The sequence below is a fragment of the Diorhabda sublineata genome, chromosome 11 (genome assembly GCF_026230105.1).
Source record: "Diorhabda sublineata isolate icDioSubl1.1 chromosome 11, icDioSubl1.1, whole genome shotgun sequence".
NCBI classification, from domain to species: domain Eukaryota; kingdom Metazoa; phylum Arthropoda; class Insecta; order Coleoptera; family Chrysomelidae; genus Diorhabda; species Diorhabda sublineata.
Genome location: NC_079484.1, coordinates 3475795 through 3501721, shown reverse-complemented (window position 1 = coordinate 3501721; position 25927 = coordinate 3475795). Strand labels below are relative to the sequence as shown.

The 25927-nt window shown below is 31.1% G+C and overlaps 2 protein-coding genes across 2 annotated transcripts; both read right to left on the bottom strand.

Moving 5' to 3' along the window:
- Positions 1-144: 144 nt before the first annotated feature.
- LOC130450311 (larval cuticle protein 1-like) lies at positions 145-9140 on the bottom strand. The gene is made up of 4 exons (XM_056788640.1): positions 9091-9140; positions 961-1109; positions 532-666; positions 145-453 (listed from the first exon to the last, which is right to left on the bottom strand). Exons 1-4 carry the CDS (start codon positions 9103-9105, stop codon positions 237-239), a joined length of 516 nt encoding a protein of 171 aa, XP_056644618.1. The 5' UTR covers positions 9106-9140; the 3' UTR covers positions 145-236.
- Positions 9141-12262: 3122 nt separating this feature from the next.
- Positions 12263-23413, bottom strand: LOC130450308 (endocuticle structural glycoprotein SgAbd-4-like). Its single transcript, XM_056788637.1, has 3 exons — positions 23342-23413; positions 19972-20087; positions 12263-12804 (listed from the first exon to the last, which is right to left on the bottom strand). The coding sequence occupies exons 1-3, from the start codon at positions 23354-23356 to the stop codon at positions 12525-12527; spliced, it is 411 nt and encodes a 136-aa protein (XP_056644615.1). The 5' UTR covers positions 23357-23413; the 3' UTR covers positions 12263-12524.
- Between the last annotated feature and the right edge of the window lie 2514 nt (positions 23414-25927).

The window sequence follows — 25927 nt, the reverse complement described above, 5'->3', positions numbered from 1 at the left end:
ATTTCGAGTAAATATTGGATCCCCTCGTAAATAAGCAAGCAAAATGTTGTCAGTACTTGCGAATTTTTAATTTAGTAGAAGTTCAAGTAGATAAACGACTTCAATCTTCATTTTGAACTTATCTACGGATCGAAAATGATTTTTGCAAGATTTTATAAATTGTTTATTGAATTATCAAACAGAGAGTATTTAATGTTTTATTATAAAAAAAAATATATGTACAGGAATCAAGCCGTTTACGCGGTCGGAGCAGGTTCAGCCAATTGAGCAGCATCTGGTCCAGGTTCAGCTGGTTGAGCATCAGCTGGCGCGGGCACAGCTGGTTGAGCAGAGGCAGGTGCAGGTTGCGTTCCTGCAGATGGAAGAGCTTTTGCTTCAGCTGGAGACTGAGATTCAGGAGCTTTGGGAATATGATCACCCTGCGGTTGGAAGCCGTTTTCATCGGCTATAAACCTAAAGTATTAAAGAAATTCGTCAATAATGAACAATGAAAATATTAAGCTGTTTTTTTTTTCAATTTTGATCACTTACTTCAAAGTTACAGGATTTCCTTCATTGTCAGTGTACGAAACAGATCCTTCTATAACTTGAATTTTATCTGAAGCGTTAGCGCCATCCTTCAAATATCCTTTTTCCTCAAATTTTATACCATTAGCAGCTTCGAAGCTGGAAAAAATATCACATAAATGAACCAAAAATAAATGCGTTACTAATATCAGGATGGTCGAAGGTGGATATGGAAAAGGAAGAATGGAAGGTTCTCGTGAGAAAAATTCTCCTTCTAACATATGGAATTGGAAAGACGACATACTTTACTTGATATCGTGGTATACAGATGTTTCCAAAAGAACTAACCAATCCTAATTCGATTCCTAGCATCTTCCAACCTATTGGAAGGTGTGCACAATCCAATTTGAATAGAAACTACCGAAATAGAGGTTCAACAAATACTAGACTTACCTGAAATTGAAGCTTCCGTCTGGGTTGTTTTCATCAGTTTGGGATACAATTTGAATCGGTTCTTTTCCATTATTAGAAGCTGTTGCTGCTTCTGTGGGTGCTTCTTGAGGTCTGGCTGCACATAAACAGACAAGAGCGGAAACAGAAACCTAAAAAGTAACAATAATTCCAAGTTCACTACATTTTATTGAAGATATGCAAGATATAATGTTGGATTAACAAATATCTAATACCTAACCCTAATAATCAGACAAAACTAAAAGATTTGTTCAAATAAATTGTTAAATAACATCATTTCTAATACGTTTAACGCAAATGATCATCTAAATTGTAGATTTTGGAATATAGTTGACGTGTATGATCAAGAAACAAATATTTTTACTATATCTAAAGTCATCGTTAAGATATATCGTTAAGATATAAAAAAAAGGTTGCCAAGCTGTGTTTAGGAACTTCAGGAACAACCCTCGTATATGCAAGCTTATATAAATTGTTAAGAGCTTACAGTGGTGGGCTGTGTTGGGAAATGAAGTTTGCAGTGCCGAGAATTTGGAGGGAACCCATTGATCATTACACTCATTGTTATCTATTTATTTAACTTATCCTGACCTAACATCCACATCTACTCCAATATCACATACAGAAGAAAATCCTGTACTGTCTCAAAGCAACCCGCAATTACGAGATTCATATCTATCCGTACATTATGAATTCGTTTTTGAATCTGAACCAAAAATACGACACCTCATCAAATCTCAAGATCTCAATGACTTAATAAGAGACTTAAATCTTCCGAAAACGAGTTATTAGCAACATGTGATTAAATCTGATATTAGAATATCCCGCCAAAGAAAACCCCATGAAGAATTTTCTTGTTTCTTCAGTAAGGAAGATGGCGTCTGTTTTTACCATGACGTGAAATGTCATTCCGTACATCTCAAAGAAAATTACCACGATATTAAAATGCAGTTAGCTGCAATTAAATGTATTGAATACAAGAGGACGTGAAATGTCATTTGAAGAAATCGGTGTTCCGTGTCATATATCTGAATGACGTCTTTTTGTTGACAATTCATCTGAAAGCTACTATACAATCGGAACAAATTTCTATTGATTCCATTAACAAATTCTGTACATCTCAAAGAAAATTACCATGATATTAAAATATAGTTAGCTGCAATTAAATGTATTGAATACAAGTGGACGTGAAATGTCATTTGAAGAAATCGGTGTTCCGTGTCATATATCTGAATGGCGTCTTTTTGTTGACAGTTCAACTGAAAGCTACTATACAATCGGAACAAATTTCTATTGATTCCATTAACAAATTCCGTACATCTCAAAGAAAATTATCACGATATTAAAATATAGTTAGCTGCAATTAAATGTATTGAATACAAGTGGACGTGAAATGTCATTTGAAGAAATCGGTGTTCCGTGTCATATATCTGAATGGCGTCTTTTTGTTGACAGTTCAACTGAAAGCTACTATAGAATCGGAACAAATTTCTATTGATTCCATTAACAAATTCCGTACATCTCAAAGAAAATTATCACGATATTAAAATATAGTTAGCTGCAATTAAATGTATTGAATACAAGTGGACGTGAAATGTCATTTGAAGAAATCGGTGTTCCGTGTCATATATCTGAATGGCGTCTTTTTGTTGACAGTTCAACTGAAAGCTACTATACAATCGGAACAAATTTCTATTGATTCCATTAACAAATTCCGTACATCTCAAAGAAAATTATCACGATATTAAAATATAGTTAGCTGCAATTAAATGTATTGAATACAAGTGGACGTGAAATGTCATTTGAAGAAATCGGTGTTCCGTGTCATATATCTGAATGGCGTCTTTTTGTTGACAGTTCAACTGAAAGCTACTATAGAATCGGAACAAATTTCTATTGATTCCATTAACAAATTCCGTACATCTCAAAGAAAATTATCACGATATTAAAATATAGTTAGCTGCAATTAAATGTATTGAATACAAGTGGACGTGAAATGTCATTTGAAGAAATCGGTGTTCCGTGTCATATATCTGAATGGCGTCTTTTTGTTGACAGTTCAACTGAAAGCTACTATAGAATCGGAACAAATTTCTATTGATTCCATTAACAAATTCCGTACATCTCAAAGAAAATTATCACGATATTAAAATGCAGTTAGCTGCAATTAAATGTATTGAATACAAGTGGACGTGAAATGTCATTTGAAGGAATCGGTGTTCCGTGTCATATATCTGAATGGCGTCTTTTTGTTGACAGTTCAACTGAAAGCTACTATAGAATCGGAACAAATTTCTATTGATTCCATTAACAAATTCCGTACATCTCAAAGAACATTATCACGATATTAAAATGCAGTTAGCTGCAATTAAATGTATTGAATACAAGTGGACGTGAAATGTCATTTGAAGAAATCGGTGTTCCGTGTTATATATCTGAATGGCGTCTTTTTGTTGACAGTTCAACTGAAAGCTACTATAGAATCGGAACAAATTTCTATTGATTCCATTAACAAATTCCGTACATCTCAAAGAAAATTATCACGATATTAAAATATAGTTAGCTGCAATTAAATGTATTGAATACAAGTGGACGTGAAATGTCATTTGAAGAAATCGGTGTTCCGTGTCATATATCTGAATGGCGTCTTTTTGTTGACAGTTCAACTGAAAGCTACTATAGAATCGGAACAAATTTCTATTGATTCCATTAACAAATTCCGTACATCTCAAAGAAAATTATCACGATATTAAAATATAGTTAGCTGCAATTAAATGTATTGAATACAAGTGGACGTGAAATGTCATTTGAAGAAATCGGTGTTCCGTGTCATATATCTGAATGGCGTCTTTTTGTTGACAGTTCAACTGAAAGCTACTATAGAATCGGAACAAATTTCTATTGATTCCATTAACAAATTCCGTACATCTCAAAGAAAATTATCACGATATTAAAATGCAGTTAGCTGCAATTAAATGTATTGAATACAAGTGGACGTGAAATGTCATTTGAAGGAATCGGTGTTCCGTGTCATATATCTGAATGGCGTCTTTTTGTTGACAGTTCAACTGAAAGCTACTATAGAATCGGAACAAATTTCTATTGATTCCATTAACAAATTCCGTACATCTCAAAGAAAATTATCACGATATTAAAATATAGTTAGCTGCAATTAAATGTATTGAATACAAGTGGACGTGAAATGTCATTTGAAGAAATCGGTGTTCCGTGTCATATATCTGAATGGCGTCTTTTTGTTGACAGTTCAACTGAAAGCTACTATAGAATCGGAACAAATTTCTATTGATTCCATTAACAAATTCCGTACATCTCAAAGAAAATTATCACGATATTAAAATATAGTTAGCTGCAATTAAATGTATTGAATACAAGTGGACGTGAAATGTCATTTGAAGAAATCGGTGTTCCGTGTCATATATCTGAATGGCGTCTTTTTGTTGACAGTTCAACTGAAAGCTACTATAGAATCGGAACAAATTTCTATTGATTCCATTAACAAATTCCGTACATCTCAAAGAAAATTATCACGATATTAAAATGCAGTTAGCTGCAATTAAATGTATTGAATACAAGTGGACGTGAAATGTCATTTGAAGGAATCGGTGTTCCGTGTCATATATCTGAATGGCGTCTTTTTGTTGACAGTTCAACTGAAAGCTACTATAGAATCGGAACAAATTTCTATTGATTCCATTAACAAATTCCGTACATCTCAAAGAACATTATCACGATATTAAAATGCAGTTAGCTGCAATTAAATGTATTGAATACAAGTGGACGTGAAATGTCATTTGAAGAAATCGGTGTTCCGTGTTATATATCTGAATGGCGTCTTTTTGTTGACAGTTCAACTGAAAGCTACTATAGAATCGGAACAAATTTCTATTGATTCCATTAACAAATTCCGTACATCTCAAAGAAAATTATCACGATATTAAAATATAGTTAGCTGCAATTAAATGTATTGAATACAAGTGGACGTGAAATGTCATTTGAAGAAATCGGTGTTCCGTGTCATATATCTGAATGGCGTCTTTTTGTTGACAGTTCAACTGAAAGCTACTATAGAATCGGAACAAATTTCTATTGATTCCATTAACAAATTCCGTACATCTCAAAGAAAATTATCACGATATTAAAATATAGTTAGCTGCAATTAAATGTATTGAATACAAGTGGACGTGAAATGTCATTTGAAGAAATCGGTGTTCCGTGTCATATATCTGAATGGCGTCTTTTTGTTGACAGTTCAACTGAAAGCTACTATAGAATCGGAACAAATTTCTATTGATTCCATTAACAAATTCCGTACATCTCAAAGAAAATTATCACGATATTAAAATGCAGTTAGCTGCAATTAAATGTATTGAATACAAGTGGACGTGAAATGTCATTTGAAGGAATCGGTGTTCCGTGTCATATATCTGAATGGCGTCTTTTTGTTGACAGTTCAACTGAAAGCTACTATAGAATCGGAACAAATTTCTATTGATTCCATTAACAAATTCCGTACATCTCAAAGAACATTATCACGATATTAAAATGCAGTTAGCTGCAATTAAATGTATTGAATACAAGTGGACGTGAAATGTCATTTGAAGAAATCGGTGTTCCGTGTTATATATCTGAATGGCGTCTTTTTGTTGACAGTTCAACTGAAAGCTACTATAGAATCGGAACAAATTTCTATTGATTCCATTAACAAATTCCGTACATCTCAAAGAAAATTATCACGATATTAAAATATAGTTAGCTGCAATTAAATGTATTGAATACAAGTGGACGTGAAATGTCATTTGAAGAAATCGGTGTTCCGTGTCATATATCTGAATGGCGTCTTTTTGTTGACAGTTCAACTGAAAGCTACTATAGAATCGGAACAAATTTCTATTGATTCCATTAACAAATTCCGTACATCTCAAAGAAAATTATCACGATATTAAAATATAGTTAGCTGCAATTAAATGTATTGAATACAAGTGGACGTGAAATGTCATTTGAAGAAATCGGTGTTCCGTGTCATATATCTGAATGGCGTCTTTTTGTTGACAGTTCAACTGAAAGCTACTATAGAATCGGAACAAATTTCTATTGATTCCATTAACAAATTCCGTACATCTCAAAGAAAATTATCACGATATTAAAATGCAGTTAGCTGCAATTAAATGTATTGAATACAAGTGGACGTGAAATGTCATTTGAAGGAATCGGTGTTCCGTGTCATATATCTGAATGGCGTCTTTTTGTTGACAGTTCAACTGAAAGCTACTATAGAATCGGAACAAATTTCTATTGATTCCATTAACAAATTCCGTACATCTCAAAGAACATTATCACGATATTAAAATGCAGTTAGCTGCAATTAAATGTATTGAATACAAGTGGACGTGAAATGTCATTTGAAGAAATCGGTGTTCCGTGTTATATATCTGAATGGCGTCTTTTTGTTGACAGTTCAACTGAAAGCTACTATAGAATCGGAACAAATTTCTATTGATTCCATTAACAAATTCCGTACATCTCAAAGAAAATTATCACGATATTAAAATATAGTTAGCTGCAATTAAATGTATTGAATACAAGTGGACGTGAAATGTCATTTGAAGAAATCGGTGTTCCGTGTCATATATCTGAATGGCGTCTTTTTGTTGACAGTTCAACTGAAAGCTACTATAGAATCGGAACAAATTTCTATTGATTCCATTAACAAATTCCGTACATCTCAAAGAAAATTATCACGATATTAAAATGCAGTTAGCTGCAATTAAATGTATTGAATACAAGTGGACGTGAAATGTCATTTGAAGGAATCGGTGTTCCGTGTCATATATCTGAATGGCGTCTTTTTGTTGACAGTTCAACTGAAAGCTACTATAGAATCGGAACAAATTTCTATTGATTCCATTAACAAATTCCGTACATCTCAAAGAACATTATCACGATATTAAAATGCAGTTAGCTGCAATTAAATGTATTGAATACAAGTGGACGTGAAATGTCATTTGAAGAAATCGGTGTTCCGTGTTATATATCTGAATGGCGTCTTTTTGTTGACAGTTCAACTGAAAGCTACTATAGAATCGGAACAAATTTCTATTGATTCCATTAACAAATTCCGTACATCTCAAAGAAAATTATCACGATATTAAAATGAAGTTAGCTGCAATTAAATGTATTGAATACAAGTGGACGTGAAATGTCATTTGAAGAAATCGGTGTTCCGTGTCATATATCTGAATGGCGTCTTTTTGTTGACAGTTCAACTGAAAGCTACTATAGAATCGGAACAAATTTCTATTGATTCCATTAACAAATTCCGTACATCTCAAAGAAAATTACCACGATATTAAAATGCAGTTAGCTGCAATTAAATGTATTGAATACAAGTGGACGTGAAATGTCATTTGAAGAAATCGGTGTTCCGTGTCATATATCTGAATGGCGTCTTTTTGTTGACAGTTCAACTGAAAGCTACTATAGAATCGGAACAAATTTCTATTGATTCCATTAACAAATTCCGTACATCTCAAAGAAAATTACCACGATATTAAAATGCAGTTAGCTGCAATTAAATGTATTGAATACAAGTGGACGTGAAATGTCATTTGAAGAAATCGGTGTTCCGTGTCATATATCTGAATGGCGTCTTTTTGTTGACAGTTCAACTGAAAGCTACTATAGAATCGGAACAAATTTCTATTGATTCCATTAACAAATTCCGTACATCTCAAAGAAAATTATCACGATATTAAAATGCAGTTAGCTGCAATTAAATGTATTGAATACAAGTGGACGTGAAATGTCATTTGAAGAAATCGGTGTTCCGTGTCATATATCTGAATGGCGTCTTTTTGTTGACAGTTCAACTGAAAGCTACTATAGAATCGGAACAAATTTCTATTGATTCCATTAACAAATTCCGTACATCTCAAAGAAAATTACCACGATATTAAAATGCAGTTAGCTGCAATTAAATGTATTGAATACAAGTGGACGTGAAATGTCATTTGAAGAAATCGGTGTTCCGTGTCATATATCTGAATGGCGTCTTTTTGTTGACAGTTCAACTGAAAGCTACTATAGAATCGGAACAAATTTCTATTGATTCCATTAACAAATTCCGTACATCTCAAAGAAAATTATCACGATATTAAAATGCAGTTAGCTGCAATTAAATGTATTGAATACAAGTGGACGTGAAATGTCATTTGAAGAAATCGGTGTTCCGTGTCATATATCTGAATGGCGTCTTTTTGTGGACAGTTGAACTGAAAGTCTGAAAGCGACTATACAATGGGAACAAATTTCCATTCCATTAACAAATTCCGTACATCTCAAAGAAAATTACCACGATATTTAAATACAGTTAGCTGCAATTAAATATATTGAATACAAGTGGAAAGTTATTGGTTAGGTTAGGTTAGGTTACATATAAGAGGAAAGTTATTGGTGATTTCAAAATGGTATGTTTTTTGAGAAGAATGCGAGGTGGTTATATTAAACACTCCGGTTATCTATGCCTGTGGGATAGTAGAAATGATGCCGCTGACTATCGACAAAAACATTGGTCTGCATGTACTGAGCACGAATTGAGCAATTGTCGATTTAAAAATCATATAATGCCACCATTGCATATTAAATTGGGTCTTATTAAACAATTTGTAAAAGCGAGTCATAAAGCTTTTTTTCCAAAGTTTTCAGAGGCGAAAATTAAAGCTGGAATCTTTGATGGCCCTCAAATAAAAAAAAATTTTGAATAGTGATATTTTTGTAGAGCTGGAAAGTACGAAGAGCTGATCACTGACGTGATTACGAATGTTTCTATCAAGGGATGCAGAATGTCTCTAAAAATGTTTCTTTCTCATCTAGATAAATTTAGAGATAATATGGGAACTTATTCGGAAGCACAAGGGGAAAACTTCCATCGAGAAACTTCTACCGAAAGTAAAAAAAATCATTTTTGAATCTCTTAACTTCAATTTAGAGCTGTGGATTTTTTATATGTTTTAATAAATAATCTCTTTTTTGATATTCTATGATATATTTTAATAGGAACGAAAAAATAAAAACATAATACGAAGAAACTCTTACCAAAACTGTATACATTGTTTTCCTGAATGTATCACTTTGTTGAATGAGTTGGATGCAACTGATCGTTAAAAAATATCATCAGCTACTTATATATCTAAAATTTTATGTGTTAAATAATTTAGCCTTTTTTCTTTGTGTTCGACAGAGTTAAGTAAATATTACTATTACAACAATTTATTGAAAGCCATGTAATGTTTATTACATACGTTAGTCAATATTAACAAAAATTAGATTCTTTGATAATGCGACGATGTTTTTTAAAATTATAATTGATTTCTAGTTGCATTTTTTATAAATTTATACTTCAAAATACTTTTTATAAAACTGACTACACGCATTTTCATTAATTTCACAAAATTTATAAATATTATTCGTATTTCATTAAACTCTGAAAAAATTATAAAATATGAACCAGACAACGATGGATGGGACTAAGAAACGTTACGAAATGAACATATAATTGATAAGAAAGCAGTAAATATGATAAAACGATGGAAAAAATGAGAAATTAACAAATTTTAGCAAAATTAAAAAATTTATTTACAACCGTTCAAGTACAAAATTAAAAAAAAAGAAGTAGCACGAAGAAAAAGATAAAGAAAAACTTCGATATCTTCTTCTTCTTTTTCATCGTACGTCAGGACTTAGTCCTGTGTTTGACTAGCTGTAGCTGAAGACCATCTTGTAGGTGGTCGTGCTGATGTATTCGATTTTTTCAATCTTTGACAACCTGTCATCTGACATTCTGTCAACGTAGTCTGTCTATTCCCTTCGCCGATAGTTTTTATAAACCGTTTATTTACGATGTTTTCTACTCTGGTCTCTATAGAGTATGTCATTACTGGTCTCACACAGATCTTGTATATTCTAACTGTGTTCCTGGTAGTCTTTCTTTGGATTTCTATTACTAGTTTGCATCTTAAAACCTTCCGCTAGTTGTTCAAACCTATACAGTAGCCTTTGTAAGTTATCTTCGTCTTCTAAGATGATCACTGCGTCATCAGCTACTATTTTTATTTCTTTATTTTCCATTCGATATCCTCTTCCAGTTTGCTCTACCTCATTTATAATCTCAGCTTCGATATGATGAACTAAAAGTCAAAGAAAAGTTGAAAGATGATAAACTAAAAGAGAAATTGCAACATGTAAATAATCCAGCCGAATGGAAACCCAGTTTATGAAATTTTAATAATAAAACAAATACAAATTTGAGGTTATGTTGATGAAACAGAGAATAATTATAGAAGAGCTGAAAAATATATTAAAAAAAAGAGAATAAAAAGTATTTAGGGTTCTTTTTCTAAAGAAATGATTGAGATAACTATCAACACACTTCATATTTATGCCCATTGTCATTTTTTAATCAAATGAATTAAAAATTCCATAGATAAAATCATTCTACTGCAATTCTCGAATAAGTTATGTCAGTAATTTTCATAATTTCAGTCCCTGACGATGAGTACATAGTTATTCGAAAGCTGGGAATATATATTAGAGCTAGTACACATTTTGATGTTTGATATCCATAGTCCCACAACTGCCTTGGACACTGGATAATCAGCTCTGTTAGAATTGCAGCGATTATATAAGAACATAGATGATATCAATCATCACAGAAAGTATACAAGTTGGGTAATTTTTTGAAACTTTATATATTACGATGTAATATTTTTTAATACTTTGTCTCTAAAAAGAATAAGCTCGTAAAAAATACAATAAATTTCTGTTATTTATTATTTTTTTTTACGATTTACTTTATTGAGTATGGGAAGAAAGAAATTCATTCGTAAACAATTTAATTTTAGTCCAAGACAACGAAGTAAAATTCAGTAAAATTTAGTTACGGTACAAAAAACTCTTTACACGCGAACAACAAATTTAATAAAGTATATAGGTAAGTACCTTACATCTCCTACTAGATTTCTCCAATGTTCAAAACGCTAGGAGAAGTTAAAATATCAAAATAGTTTTATAAAAACGTTCTTTCAAAAGAAACGATACATTCCACTTGAATTAACATACGAATTATCCACTTCCACAAGAAAACTCCAGCAGAAGACAGTTTTTTCTCTTAGTTAATTATTAAAATAAACACATGTATGAGCTGCCGCCAACAACGACCATTACCGTACCTGTACATATTGTACCTAACATTTAAGTCGTAGAACAATCAAATCTAGAGTCATGCAAGATATTAGAGCACGAAGATCATGCAAATTTCACGACGTACACATACAAGACACAAGAGACTTGGTGTCAAATATATCGATGCGAAGCCAACGAAGCTGTGAATTATCGAACTCATTGGATTTGCCAAGCATGCACGAGTTTTTATTGAACAAAAAGAATGTCCTAGAAATAATTTATATGGCAAAACAACGTTTGCCGGATCACTTAATGAATAAATAAGAAAGACAAAAATATTAACCCAGAAGAAAAATTAAATTTACGTAAATATTGTCTAATTTTCTTCTACTTTAGTGCATATTTAATGATGACCTTGATCAATCTCGTAGGTTATGTTATGTTAACCTAACCTAACCTCTTCTTTTTCTTCTATTTGAATCTGTTTTAAGAATTTTCGAATTCTAAAAATCGATTATATGTTTTCTTTGATATTCCATGGCTTCAATCGCATTGATGACTTTTTAATCTTCTTTCTAAATATTGAGGTGACTGTACCATGTAAACAACATCACAATAAATACAAGGTACCTAATGTATAATATTTCTTCTTCTTTTTTTAGTTGATTTCGACTTTAGTTTGGTAAAATATTTCGACAACGTCATGATTTAGATTGATAAATTTATTAAAATAATTTTATAGTTGTTTTATTGATTATAGTGTTTATTTATTCTTTTCTTTACCATTTTTTCGAGATAATTATTTTCTCGTAATGCAGTTTTTGCTTGTTGTATAGCTAAACATCTAAATTCAGGATCTTAGGATAGCTCTAACAGTAAAACTGATTTTTTTGTGATAGGATGACATGAATTGGGTCTAAATGGATTTGCATTCCATTCTGTTTTTAGTTATTGTTAATTTCATAATTTTCTTCAATTTTATTTGGTGGAAGATGACCTAAGAAGAGGAAAGGTGGAAAATCAGCGAGGCGTAGAGACATTTAATGACTCCTATCATATTTTTATGATCTTAAGTAAAAGATGAGAATTATAATTGTTGAAGCATTTATTCACAAATATAATTACAATATTAAATATTTATTCTTCAAAATATTGAGATAATAGTATTAATTTGTTATTAATGAATACGATTATCTCTCAAATTTGAAAATAAAATCATATACCAGGTCGTAAAATGGCCGTAATCCGTGTCGGTGTTCAAATAATACCAAATTCTCGATGGGAAATAATCTTTTAGGTATATCACAGAGTATCAATATTTCGAAATGAGATTTATTGCTTCAGTTCCTCTATTTTCTGCCGCTTCGTTCCGTAGTTGATGGTTGCGATGCTATATAATCGAGAGCTCTTTGAATATTTGGTGGGATCGGAGGAGGTGTTGGTAAATGATCTCCTTGTGGTTGGAATCCGCCTTCGTCGTCTGCTACGTAGGTCAGGGCGATTTTTTTACCCTCTTTGTCCGTGTATTCGTAACTACCTTGAGCGACTATTACATTGGGATTCTCTGGGTCGTTGGTTTTTTTCAAAGTACCAGTTTCGTCCGCTTTTATACCATTATCAGCTTCAAAACTAAAAAAAAATAATCAATGATATCAATCAAGACATTTTATTCAGATATATACGAATAACAAATTTTTGAAAGACTAAAATTACTTCAAACTTGAGTTTATCATCGAAAAGTCAAACGAGCTTTGGAAAAACTTGAAAATTACTATCAATCGAGCCAGTTGCCATTATCTGATGTATGCATTAGATCGATGGATCTTCAACATGTACTACTACATCCTTTTTCAACCCACAGCGAAATTTTTTAATAAAGGATTGTTGTTTTTATGACATAAAGTGAATCGAAAGTTTTTGGTAAGCGGTCATTCTTTTCAGGTTGCAATTTGAAAAACGAAAAGTGTGAAAAATACGAAGGTCTTTTCGATTTAGTCTTCGTAAGTACGTTTTTTCAGAAATCTATCGCCAACAAATTAGCTTAAACATTATAAATTAAAATTAGGTGTTAAAAACTATTGGAAAACAAAATAACATAAATTACAGGTCAAACAATTTTAGTATATGAATTACAAGTCTTTTCAATTTACAAAAGGAAGTGTTTAGATAACAATATACAACATTTACAATATTTTACAACAAAATTTACCATAATTTTCGCTAATATTTAGTTAAAAAACTGTTTAATAAAGCAGTTCTTCTAATTATTTTTTCTAATCTAATTATTTATTGTTTTTGTTAGCTAGATTTTGAAAAATATTCATTATTACTTCGTTAAACTTTTATTTTCTATTACTGCATGGATAAAAATAGATAAAAAAAATCATGTTTCATAACACGACGTGTTTACTAATAAGTTATGCGTTACAAGGTAATCATTATATTCTTTGCAACCTCTAATTTTCTCTATTGATCATTATTTACTTAACATCACGAGGAGACGATTAATGTCCTCTGGATTCGAAGAAAGACATTTCTTTGAATGTCAAACATATTTTCACACTGTTTATTTATAACAGTAGCGATGTCACGACGTTTAATATTCTTTTCAATACTGTAACTCTACAATTTAGTTGATGAATACGTAGTACGGTTTATCAAATTTTATGCAAAGTTTAATCCATAAAAAATTGGTACATCTCAAGCATCTGTTTTAGAAGTGCAATCTGTCACAGATCAGAAGCGTCTTCAAAGTTAACGATAAAATTTAGCACCAGGAAATGGAGCTTGAGTTTATAGTCATTCTGGCAACTATTAAAATAATTTATAAAAGCAGAAGAGATTGTAGGACTCGAAATATAACCTGGAAATTCTGTTATGAATGTAGATCATCATTTTGGGACCAGTTGAGCACTAGGGAAATCTTCGTTCTAAAAAAATTAGTAGTATATCCTTTAACGGAACTGGTAGAACTTAAATTCATCACATATGCCAAACCAATTCATCTGGTGATAGATAGATCAGTCCAAGATGTTATTCTAGTAGTAAAGTACAGCCAATGAGAGTTTTAGAATTCAGTGATTAAGGTCCTACCTCATCAAATGAGTCTCATCGGTGAAATGATAAGAAAATAAGCATAAAATGAAACGTTACTGCGTTGTTGAGTAAAATAGAAGAGTAGGAAAGGAGGTGCAGCAACTAATTTTTTTAATAGTATCAATTGATTTAAAAAAAAACAGCGAAGAAGCTGGCGTGGGAATATTTAAGGCTGGTACATGCAGAAACACTAGAAATCGATATGAACTTGGAAAGCAACTATGAGAATTGTTAAATAAGGTTAATTATGATAGCTAGATAGCAATTAATGAAACATCTACTCAAATATATCAAGATTAAAGTTCAGTCTGGGCTCCTAGTCATACAGGAATCATATGGAATAAAGAGGCTAATACAAATAGAAAACTACGTGAGAATCCGTTCTCCGGTTTTTGAATAAATTAACGTTTATACAGAGCTACAGAAGCAGCACAGATCATTGTCTATTAACTTGTATTTATTTCCATTCACCATAACGAAACCTTGACATATGAAACATCAAAATGTTCCTCATGAAACACTTTATCTATTGGTGGAAACTACGTATTAATCCGTTTTCTGGCTTCTGAGCAAATTACGTATATACAGAGCTACAGAAGCAGCACAGATCATTTTTTATTAACATGTGGTTATTTCCATTCACCATAACGAAACCTTGTCATATGAAACACCAAAATGCTCCTCATAAAATACTCTATCTATTGGTGGAAACTACGTGAGAATCCCTTCTCCGGTTTTTGAGTAATTTACGTATATACATAGCTGCAGGAGCAGCACAGATCATTGTCTATTAACTTGTGGTTATTTCCATTCCCCAAAATGAAATCTTGACATATGAAACACCAAAATGTTTCTCGTGAAACACTCTATCTATTGGTGGAAACTACGTGAGAATCCCTTCTCCGGTTTTTGAGTAATTTACGTATATACAGAGCTACAGAAGCAGCACAGATCATTTTTTATTAACATGTGGTTATTTCCATTCACCATAACGAAACCTTGTCATATGAAACACCAAAATGCTCCTCATAAAATACTCTATCTATTGGTGGAAACTACGTGAGAATCCCTTCTCCGGTTTTTGAGTAATTTACGTATATACATAGCTGCAGGAGCAGCACAGATCATTGTCTATTAACTTGTGGTTATTTCCATTCCCCAAAATGAAATCTTGACATATGAAACACCAAAATGTTTCTCGTGAAACACTCTATCTATTGGTGGAAACTACGTGAGAATCCCTTCTCCGGTTTTTGAGTAATTTACGTATATACATAGCTGCAGGAGCAGCACAGATCATTGTCTATTAACTTGTGGTTATTTCCATTCTCCAAAATGAAATCTTGACATATGAAACACCAAAATGTTCCTCGTGAAACACTCTATCTATTGGTGGAAACTACGTGAGAATCCCTTCTCCGGTTTTTGAGTAATTTACGTATATACATAGCTGCAGGAGCAGCACAGATCATTGTCTATTAACTTGTGGTTATTTCCATTCCCCAAAATGAAATCTTGACATATGAAACACCAAAATGTTTCTCGTGAAACACTCTATCTATTGGTGGAAACTACGTGAGAATCCCTTCTCCGGTTTTTGAGTAATTTACGTATATACAGAGCTACAGAAGCAGCACAGATCATTTTTTATTAACATGTGGTTATTTCCATTCACCATAACGAAACCTTGTCATATGAAACACCAAAATGCTCCTCATAAAATACTCTATCTATTGGTGGAAACTACGTGAGAATCCCTTCTCCGGTTTTTGAGTAATTTACGTATATACATAGCTGCAGGAGCAGCACAGATCATTGTCTATTAACTTGTGGTTATTTCCATTCCCCAAAATGAAATCTTGACATATGAAACACCAAAATGTTTCTCGTGAAACACTCTATCTATTGGTGGAAACTACGTGAGAATCCCTTCTCCGGTTTTTGAGTAATTTACGTATATACATAGCTGCAGGAGCAGCACAGATCATTGTCTATTAACTTGTGGTTATTTCCATTCTCCAAAATGAAATCTTGACATATGAAACACCAAAATGTTCCTCGTGAAACACTCTATCTATTGGTGGAAACTACGTGAGAATCCCTTCTCCGGTTTTTGAGTAATTTACGTATATACATAGCTGCAGGAGCAGCACAGATCATTGTCTATTAACTTGTGGTTATTTCCATTCCCCAAAATGAAATCTTGACATATGAAACACCAAAATGTTTCTCGTGAAACACTCTATCTATTGGTGGAAACTACGTGAGAATCCCTTCTCCGGTTTTTGAGTAATTTACGTATATACAGAGCTACAGAAGCAGCACAGATCATTTTTTATTAACATGTGGTTATTTCCATTCACCATAACGAAACCTTGTCATATGAAACACCAAAATGCTCCTCATAAAATACTCTATCTATTGGTGGAAACTACGTGAGAATCCCTTCTCCGGTTTTTGAGTAATTTACGTATATACATAGCTGCAGGAGCAGCACAGATCATTGTCTATTAACTTGTGGTTATTTCCATTCCCCAAAATGAAATCTTGACATATGAAACACCAAAATGTTTCTCGTGAAACACTCTATCTATTGGTGGAAACTACGTGAGAATCCCTTCTCCGGTTTTTGAGTAATTTACGTATATACATAGCTGCAGGAGCAGCACAGATCATTGTCTATTAACTTGTGGTTATTTCCATTCCCCAAAATGAAATCTTGACATATGAAACACCAAAATGTTTCTCGTGAAACACTCTATCTATTGGTGGAAACTACGTGAGAATCCCTTCTCCGGTTTTTGAGTAATTTACGTATATACAGAGCTACAGAAGCAGCACAGATCATTTTTTATTAACATGTGGTTATTTCCATTCACCATAACGAAACCTTGTCATATGAAACACCAAAATGCTCCTCATAAAATACTCTATCTATTGGTGGAAACTACGTGAGAATCCCTTCTCCGGTTTTTGAGTAATTTACGTATATACATAGCTGCAGGAGCAGCACAGATCATTGTCTATTAACTTGTGGTTATTTCCATTCCCCAAAATGAAATCTTGACATATGAAACACCAAAATGTTTCTCGTGAAACACTCTATCTATTGGTGGAAACTACGTGAGAATCCCTTCTCCGGTTTTTGAGTAATTTACGTATATACATAGCTGCAGGAGCAGCACAGATCATTGTCTATTAACTTGTGGTTATTTCCATTCTCCAAAATGAAATCTTGACATATGAAACACCAAAATGTTCCTCGTGAAACACTCTATCTATTGGTGGAAACTACGTGAGAATCCCTTCTCCGGTTTTTGAGTAATTTACGTATATACATAGCTGCAGGAGCAGCACAGATCATTGTCTATTAACTTGTGGTTATTTCCATTCCCCAAAATGAAATCTTGACATATGAAACACCAAAATGTTTCTCGTGAAACACTCTATCTATTGGTGGAAACTACGTGAGAATCCCTTCTCCGGTTTTTGAGTAATTTACGTATATACAGAGCTACAGAAGCAGCACAGATCATTTTTTATTAACATGTGGTTATTTCCATTCACCATAACGAAACCTTGTCATATGAAACACCAAAATGCTCCTCATAAAATACTCTATCTATTGGTGGAAACTACGTGAGAATCCCTTCTCCGGTTTTTGAGTAATTTACGTATATACATAGCTGCAGGAGCAGCACAGATCATTGTCTATTAACTTGTGGTTATTTCCATTCCCCAAAATGAAATCTTGACATATGAAACACCAAAATGTTTCTCGTGAAACACTCTATCTATTGGTGGAAACTACGTGAGAATCCCTTCTCCGGTTTTTGAGTAATTTACGTATATACATAGCTGCAGGAGCAGCACAGATCATTGTCTATTAACTTGTGGTTATTTCCATTCTCCAAAATGAAATCTTGACATATGAAACACCAAAATGTTCCTCGTGAAACACTCTATCTATTGGTGGAAACTACGTGAGAATCCCTTCTCCGGTTTTTGAGTAATTTACGTATATACATAGCTGCAGGAGCAGCACAGATCATTGTCTATTAACTTGTGGTTATTTCCATTCCCCAAAATGAAATCTTGACATATGAAACACCAAAATGTTTCTCGTGAAACACTCTATCTATTGGTGGAAACTACGTGAGAATCCCTTCTCCGGTTTTTGAGTAATTTACGTATATACAGAGCTACAGAAGCAGCACAGATCATTTTTTATTAACATGTGGTTATTTCCATTCACCATAACGAAACCTTGTCATATGAAACACCAAAATGCTCCTCATAAAATACTCTATCTATTGGTGGAAACTACGTGAGAATCCCTTCTCCGGTTTTTGAGTAATTTACGTATATACATAGCTGCAGGAGCAGCACAGATCATTGTCTATTAACTTGTGGTTATTTCCATTCCCCAAAATGAAATCTTGACATATGAAACACCAAAATGTTTCTCGTGAAACACTCTATCTATTGGTGGAAACTACGTGAGAATCCCTTCTCCGGTTTTTGAGTAATTTACGTATATACATAGCTGCAGGAGCAGCACAGATCATTGTCTATTAACTTGTGGTTATTTCCATTCCCCAAAATGAAATCTTGACATATGAAACACCAAAATGTTCCTCGTGAAACACTCTATCTATTGGTGGAAACTACGTGAGAATCCCTTCTCCGGTTTTTGAGTAATTTACGTATATACAGAGCTTCAGAAGCAGCACAGATCATTGTTTATTAACATGTGGTTATTTCCATTCTCCATAACGAAACCTTGACGTATGAAACACCAAAATGTTCCCCGTGAAACACTCTATCTATTGGTGGAAACTACTTGAGAATCCCTTCTCCGGTTTTTGAGTAATTTACGTATATACAGAGCTTCAGAAGCAGCACAGATCATTGTTTATTAACATGTGGTTATTTCCATTCTCCATAACGAAACCTTGACATATGAAACACCAAAATGTTCCTCATGAAACACTCTATCTATTGGTGGAAACTACGTAAGAATTCGTTTTCCGGTTTTTGAGTAAATTACGTATACAGATCACAGACATAACTTTCATATGTGGTTATTTCCTTTAAGAAAGAGTAGGAAAACTTTCTGGATAGATCACTCTAAAAAGTAGCTTCGGAATTGATACCGACAGATCCAAAAAGTATTAAAAGTTAGTTTAGATTCCATGGGAAGGAAAAAAGAAATATTGTACACTCAGTATTACAAATAATAATGATTCGTACAAAATGCTTTAATTGATTGGCTTCTAGAACTGGAAGACGAGTAGTAGATATCTGTCATAGCTCTGATAGAAGGCACCTTGAGTGTACATCTAGTTACTTGTATGGAAAATTTATGGTTATCTGGCTCCTTTGCTGGATAGTTTTTTTAATAATTCACAGGCAAGTACGGTTAACAAAATGATTCATTATTTAGTGATGCCTGCTTTAATTTTTGTTGATGTTTCACCTAGTAATAAGATAAATTTAGGTCCCACTATATGCAGGAGTGTGACAAGAGTTGAAACAACGACCCTCGAAATCACACCAACAGCAAGAGGAGTAAACATGTACCCTGCAATTTTTATACTTATCATCAGATAATATTTTTGTTTCATTTAATGAAAGAGGCATAAGGTTTATAATTTTTTTAAGAAAAATAAAATACAAATGATAAATATCATCGTTTACCTCCATTTATAACCTCCTTCTGGCGTTATTTCATTGGTTTGACTGATTATTTTAACTTCTTTTTCACCTTGAGGTGCTCCATAACTGATCCACATCCACATGCAAATCAAACTTAACTAGAAAGAAAGGAAAACATATTATATCGACACGGTTAAGCACTAGAAGAGCAATTCCATGAATAAGTAATGAAATATCTTCAATAAATCTTGAAGGAAAAGAAGACTGTCTGTAAGTCACATGCCGATCTTCGGTAATCATAATTTCTTCTTCTCTGATGGAGCTGCATTGCCAAAAGTTGCACGAAGCAATTCTATGCATTGATGTTGAGTAAGGCCTTTTTTAAAATTACAAAAAAATCATCTAACGTACGTCTTCAATTGTGATTTTTAGTTTTGTACAAACTTCACTGTCGATAACTTACTCGGTCAATTCCTAAATTGCCACCGACTTGCTTAGTAATGATAAACGTGAACGTTCAAAGTGTTTTTTTCCAATTTAGCATCAACAGACAACAACATGTTGAAATAGATGGAAAATGTGAAAATGTAAATGTTGCACGACTCATTTTTATACAATTTTTATTAATAATGTTTTTAACCTTTAGCTTTTTTAAATATTTTAAGGACGAAAAGACTTTTCACGAAAATAACTAACAATTTATTTATTATATTTTCAACCCTTATTATCCCTCTAACAACTGGGTTTCGTTATTAATGAATTAGTTTATTTACAAAAGAATTGTCTTCCAGATTTAGATCCCTTTCTAACATTTGATTACGTTTTTTTTTTCAACTGGATAATTAAAGTTTTGTTAATCGTGTTTCGTTAATGTAATAAATTTAAAAAGCAACCCCCGTATTCTTCAAGCTGATAGTACATATGGTTTTGTACCATATGCATTGAAATCTCTTTATGATCTAATCAAGTGGTGGCCAGATAATTATTTTTAATTTACAAAGTAATTTTTTAAAAGATTTAATGATCTACATAGAATTCAAATATAAAAAATCTATTATAACAATAAAATTTATTATGATACTGCTGAAGGCGGCAGAAACCTTTGTTATTTCATACTTTGATCGTATTTTTTGGTTCTTCAAGAGGTACTTACCTTAATCTTCACAATATACCAATTCTACTAAGTTTCCCGCCAAAATTTTAATTTTTTCATTCATTTTCAATAAAATATGTTTGTTCAAAAACATTTTTTCACTTAATTCCTTTATTTTATACTTTTTTGATAAAATATGTTTGTTCAAAATCATTTTTTCACTTAATTTCTTTATTTTATGGTTTTTTTAATAAAATATGTTTGTTCAAAATCATTTTTTCACTTAATTTCTTTATTTTATGCTTTTTTAATGAATTAGGTTTGTTCAAAATAATTTTTTCACTTAATTTCTTTATTTAATGCTATTTTGATAAAATATGTTTGTTCAAAATAATTTTTTCACTTAATTTCTCTATTTAATGCTTTTTTAATGAATTGTGTTTGTTCAAAATCATTTTTTCACTTAATTTCTTTATTTTATGCTTTTTTAATGAATTATGTTTGTTCAAAATAATTTTTTCACTTAATTTCTTTATTTAATGCTATTTTCATAAAATATGTTTGTTCAAAATAATTTTTTCACTTAATTTCTTTATTTAATGCTATTTTGATAAAATATGTTTGTTCAAAATAATTTTTTCACTTAATTTCTTTATTTTATGGTTTTTTAATAAAATATGTTTGTTCAAAATCATTTTTTCACTTAATTTCTTTATTTTATGCTTTTTTAATGAATTAGGTTTGTTCAAAATAATTTTTTCACTTAATTTCTTTATTTAATGCTATTTTGATAAAATATGTTTGTTCAAAATAATTTTTTCACTTAATTTCTCTATTTAATGCTTTTTTAATGAATTATGTTTGTTCAAAATAATTTTTTCACTTAATTTCTTTATTTAATGCTATTTTGATAAAATATGTTTGTTCAAAATAATTTTTTCACTTAATTTCTTTATTTTATGCTTTTTTAATAAAATATGTTTGTTCAAAATCATTATTTCACTTAATTTCTTTATTTTATACTTTTTTAATGAATTGTGTTTGTTCAAAATCATTTTTTCACTTAATTCCTTTATTTTATACTTTTTTGATAAAATATGTTTGTTCAAAATCATTTTTTCACTTAATTTCTTTATTTTATGGTTTTTTTAATAAAATATGTTTGTTCAAAATCATTTTTTCACTTAATTTCTTTATTTTATGCTTTTTTAATGAATTATGTTTGTTCAAAATAATTTTTTCACTTAATTTCTTTATTTAATGCTATTTTGATAAAATATGTTTGTTCAAAATCATTATTTCACTTAATTTCTTTATTTTATACTTTTTTAATGAATTGTGTTTGTTCAAAATAATTTTTTCACTTAATTTCTTTATTTTATGCTTTTTTGATGAAATATTTTTGTTTAAAATCATTTTTTCACTTAATTCCTTTATTTTATGCTTTTTTAATAAAATATGTTTGTTCAAAATCATTATTTCACTTAATTTCTTTATTTTATACTTTTTTAATAATTGTGTTTGTTCAAAATAATTTTTTCACTTAATTTCTTTATTTTATGCTTTTTTAATAAAATATGTTTGTTCAAAATCATTATTTCACTTAATTTCTTTATTTTATACTTTTTTAATGAATTGTGTTTGTTCAAAATCATTTTTTCACTTAATTCCTTTATTTTATACTTTTTTGATAAAATATGTTTGTTCAAAATCATTTTTTCACTTAATTTCTTTATTCTATGGTTTTTTTAATAAAATATGTTTGTTCAAAATCATTTTTTCACTTAATTTCTTTATTTTATGCTTTTTTAATGAATTATGTTTGTTCAAAATAATTTTTTCACTTAATTTCTTTATTTAATGCTATTTTGATAAAATATGTTTGTTCAAAATCATTATTTCACTTAATTTCTTTATTTTATACTTTTTTAATGAATTGTGTTTGTTCAAAATAATTTTTTCACTTAATTTCTTTATTTTATGCTTTTTTGATGAAATATTTTTGTTTAAAATCATTTTTTCACTTAATTCCTTTATTTTATGCTTTTTTAATAAAATATGTTTGTTCAAAATCATTTTTTCACTTAATTTTTCTATTTTATGCTTTTTTGATAAAATAGGTTTGTTGAAAATCATTTTTCCACTCAATTTCTTCATTTTATGCTTTTTTTAATAAAATATGTTTGTTCAAAATCATTTTTTAATTTAATTTAATTTAAAATCCAATATGGAATAGCTCTTTGATTGAAATGCAAAAATTTTGTAAGTGACTCATCAATAGAATGAGTAAATTTATCTCAAAAAAAGATTTCAACTCACCCTCAACCAATCCATTTTTACTTTACAACTTAAAAGTAGTTTGGCATACTATATAATGTGTATAATAGCTCCTAGTATTTATATTAGATATAATATAATGAACATTCCCCCCTACAAGATGCATCTTGATGCATTGTTACAACATTTTATAAATGGCATCATTCCCAATCAACCAAGTAAATACACAACACGAAAAGTATTTGTAAACATAGACTATAATTTGATGGTTAAATAGCATGCATGGCATTATTATGAGTATTTTTATTGCAGAATGACAAATCTTTGTCATGAAAGCACACGTTTATCGTAGGCGCAAATTCAAAATTCTATTGTTTCTTGATTTGATTTAAACGAGGAATTTTTCACAATATTCTGTCGTGGAAAGCTCTGTACGTAAGTTAAATTGATTGCAGCCATAAATTTTTTAAAAACGCTTGTAATTTTTTGAAATTAATAAGAAAAAACTTCGAACAGCTTTTTTTCTTTTCTTTTCATCTTTTCAAAATCTTTTCAAACATACTGACACCGAGGATATATATCCGAACATAATCCTCTTGGGGCAACCTGCAACTTGACGTAGGTATTAAGAAAAACAGTGACTAATATTCCTCTAAATAGGACCGTCAACAAAAATCGGATATCAAATTCATCCTTTCCTTCTATTATGAGGTCATAGCTCGTTTCAAATAGAACAACAAAATATTTCATTTTATTTTGAATGAAATCATTCAACTTATTTTTCAATTACACCTCGTATCTTAGTTCGACGTATTACGTAATCGTTATATATTTCTTAATGTTCATCAATCGGATTGATAAGACATATTTGAATACTAAAATCTCAAGTAACAAAGTAAGATTTAGATTTAAATAGTACTTGTAGGAATTACTCTGTATTTCTTTGTAAAAATTGTGTTTATAAGAACCGTCAACCTTGTTCATTTGGTATTTTTATTTCAAGGCCATAACAAGAGATGAGACTAATCGTTATTCAGCAATTCTCTTTCGTGTTTACAATTACAATAGATCAATAACTTCTATTGATAATTCCCAATCTATTGATAACATATTTTGATGTTATTTACAAAATAAAAGTCTGATCTGATACTTTGATATGGTAATAAAAATAATTTTTATCATCGAATAAATTTTTTAGTAATCGATCTTTTAAACTTCCATTTGTTTATGAATCGATTCATCAGGTTACGATTCGAATCGACATAAAAATCGATCTTTTTTACAAAGAATCGCCATCCCTAACATGAACTGAACAACGGTCGTTCGTTAAGACTATAGCTTATAGGAAGATCCAATCAAATTTGTTATTACTAGTCACATGATACTAATCATATGTTGATTGTTCTCTATAGGCGAACGGTGATCGGCAAGCCCGACGAAGTACGAAGAACGGAACTTCAAATTTCATAATTTAAAGAAGCGTTTATTATCTAATTTTATTTTCAGGAGATTTTAAATTTAAAAACGGCGTTAACAACGATTTTATTAAAATAACTTATCATTTCTTACAATATTTCTTTGATTATGATTACGACTAATCATCCTACTAATTTCTTTGCTGTTAAGACGCAATTTCATGTCGACACTCGACGCTGGTTTAGTGCGTCAAATAAGGTCACGTGGTATAATTTCAACTGGAGTTTTCTCTTAAATTAGTGCAATGTCGAATATAGCGCTGAACACCAAACACTTGCTTTAATACCTGATTACAAAAGCTAAACAATGTCACAATTGTAACACGTGATCTCAATTGAATATTAAAGATGGAGAGAGCAGAATTGTATTATCGGAAAAGAGATCTCTATCTCTTTCTACTGGGTATTGAACTAAATCTTGTTAGATCCAATCAGAATAAAGAGTAGAGAGAGATGGAGAGTAGTATAACAATGTTTTTACTTTGTCTATCAGCAATTCGGGCCTACTTGAACAAGCTTCTATCTCTCTCCCTCTCTCTTTTTAATATTAATTCTATTGTAATTAATTACTGGACTGGACTACGCGAATTAATTAATAATTCTTTTGAAATGCTTGTGACTTATCATCTGAATATCACCAAAGCGATTATATTCAAAACATACAAATATTTGATATTTATTTTAAAGGTTGCTTAGGAATATTTCAAAAGGTGCGTATTCGCATTTATTTATTTCGCTTGCATAATAGCAAGAGTTGGTGTTGATTCTTTGAAATGATTTATTAACGTAATTATCTTTGTAAGGGTATTGTTTTACTTTATTATTTCGTTTCAAACAAAAAAAGCGGATGTTTGCTATCAACTACTGTATAATATTATTTATATACCTGAAATTTATGGAGGCTACAGAGAAGGAGGAGTTTGTCTTATGGGAAATAAATTGTATACGATAGATTACTACTGGTGCAGTTATTGAAAATTTAGCACGTTACGTTGTAAAAAATAATGTAGTAAATATAACGCATGTGGCGCCATCTTTATAACGCATTTCGATGTATACTTTTCACATGCAAAGATTGTTTTCCTTCTATCTACCCTGTATAAAAAATGCAATTCAGGAAGAAATCTAATTAATTTTGATTAAACAAATAACA

Coding starts and splice junctions, on each gene's coding strand:
- LOC130450308 (XM_056788637.1), bottom strand. Junction 12,805..19,971: donor GAAGGAGGTTATAAATGGAG/GTAAACGATGAT, acceptor ATTTTTTTTTAG/TTTTGAAGCTGATAATGGTA.
- LOC130450311 (XM_056788640.1), bottom strand. Junction 667..960: donor GACGGAAGCTTCAATTTCAG/GTAAGTCTAGTA, acceptor TATTTTTTCCAG/CTTCGAAGCTGCTAATGGTA. Junction 454..531: donor GGAAATCCTGTAACTTTGAA/GTAAGTGATCAA, acceptor TTAATACTTTAG/GTTTATAGCCGATGAAAACG.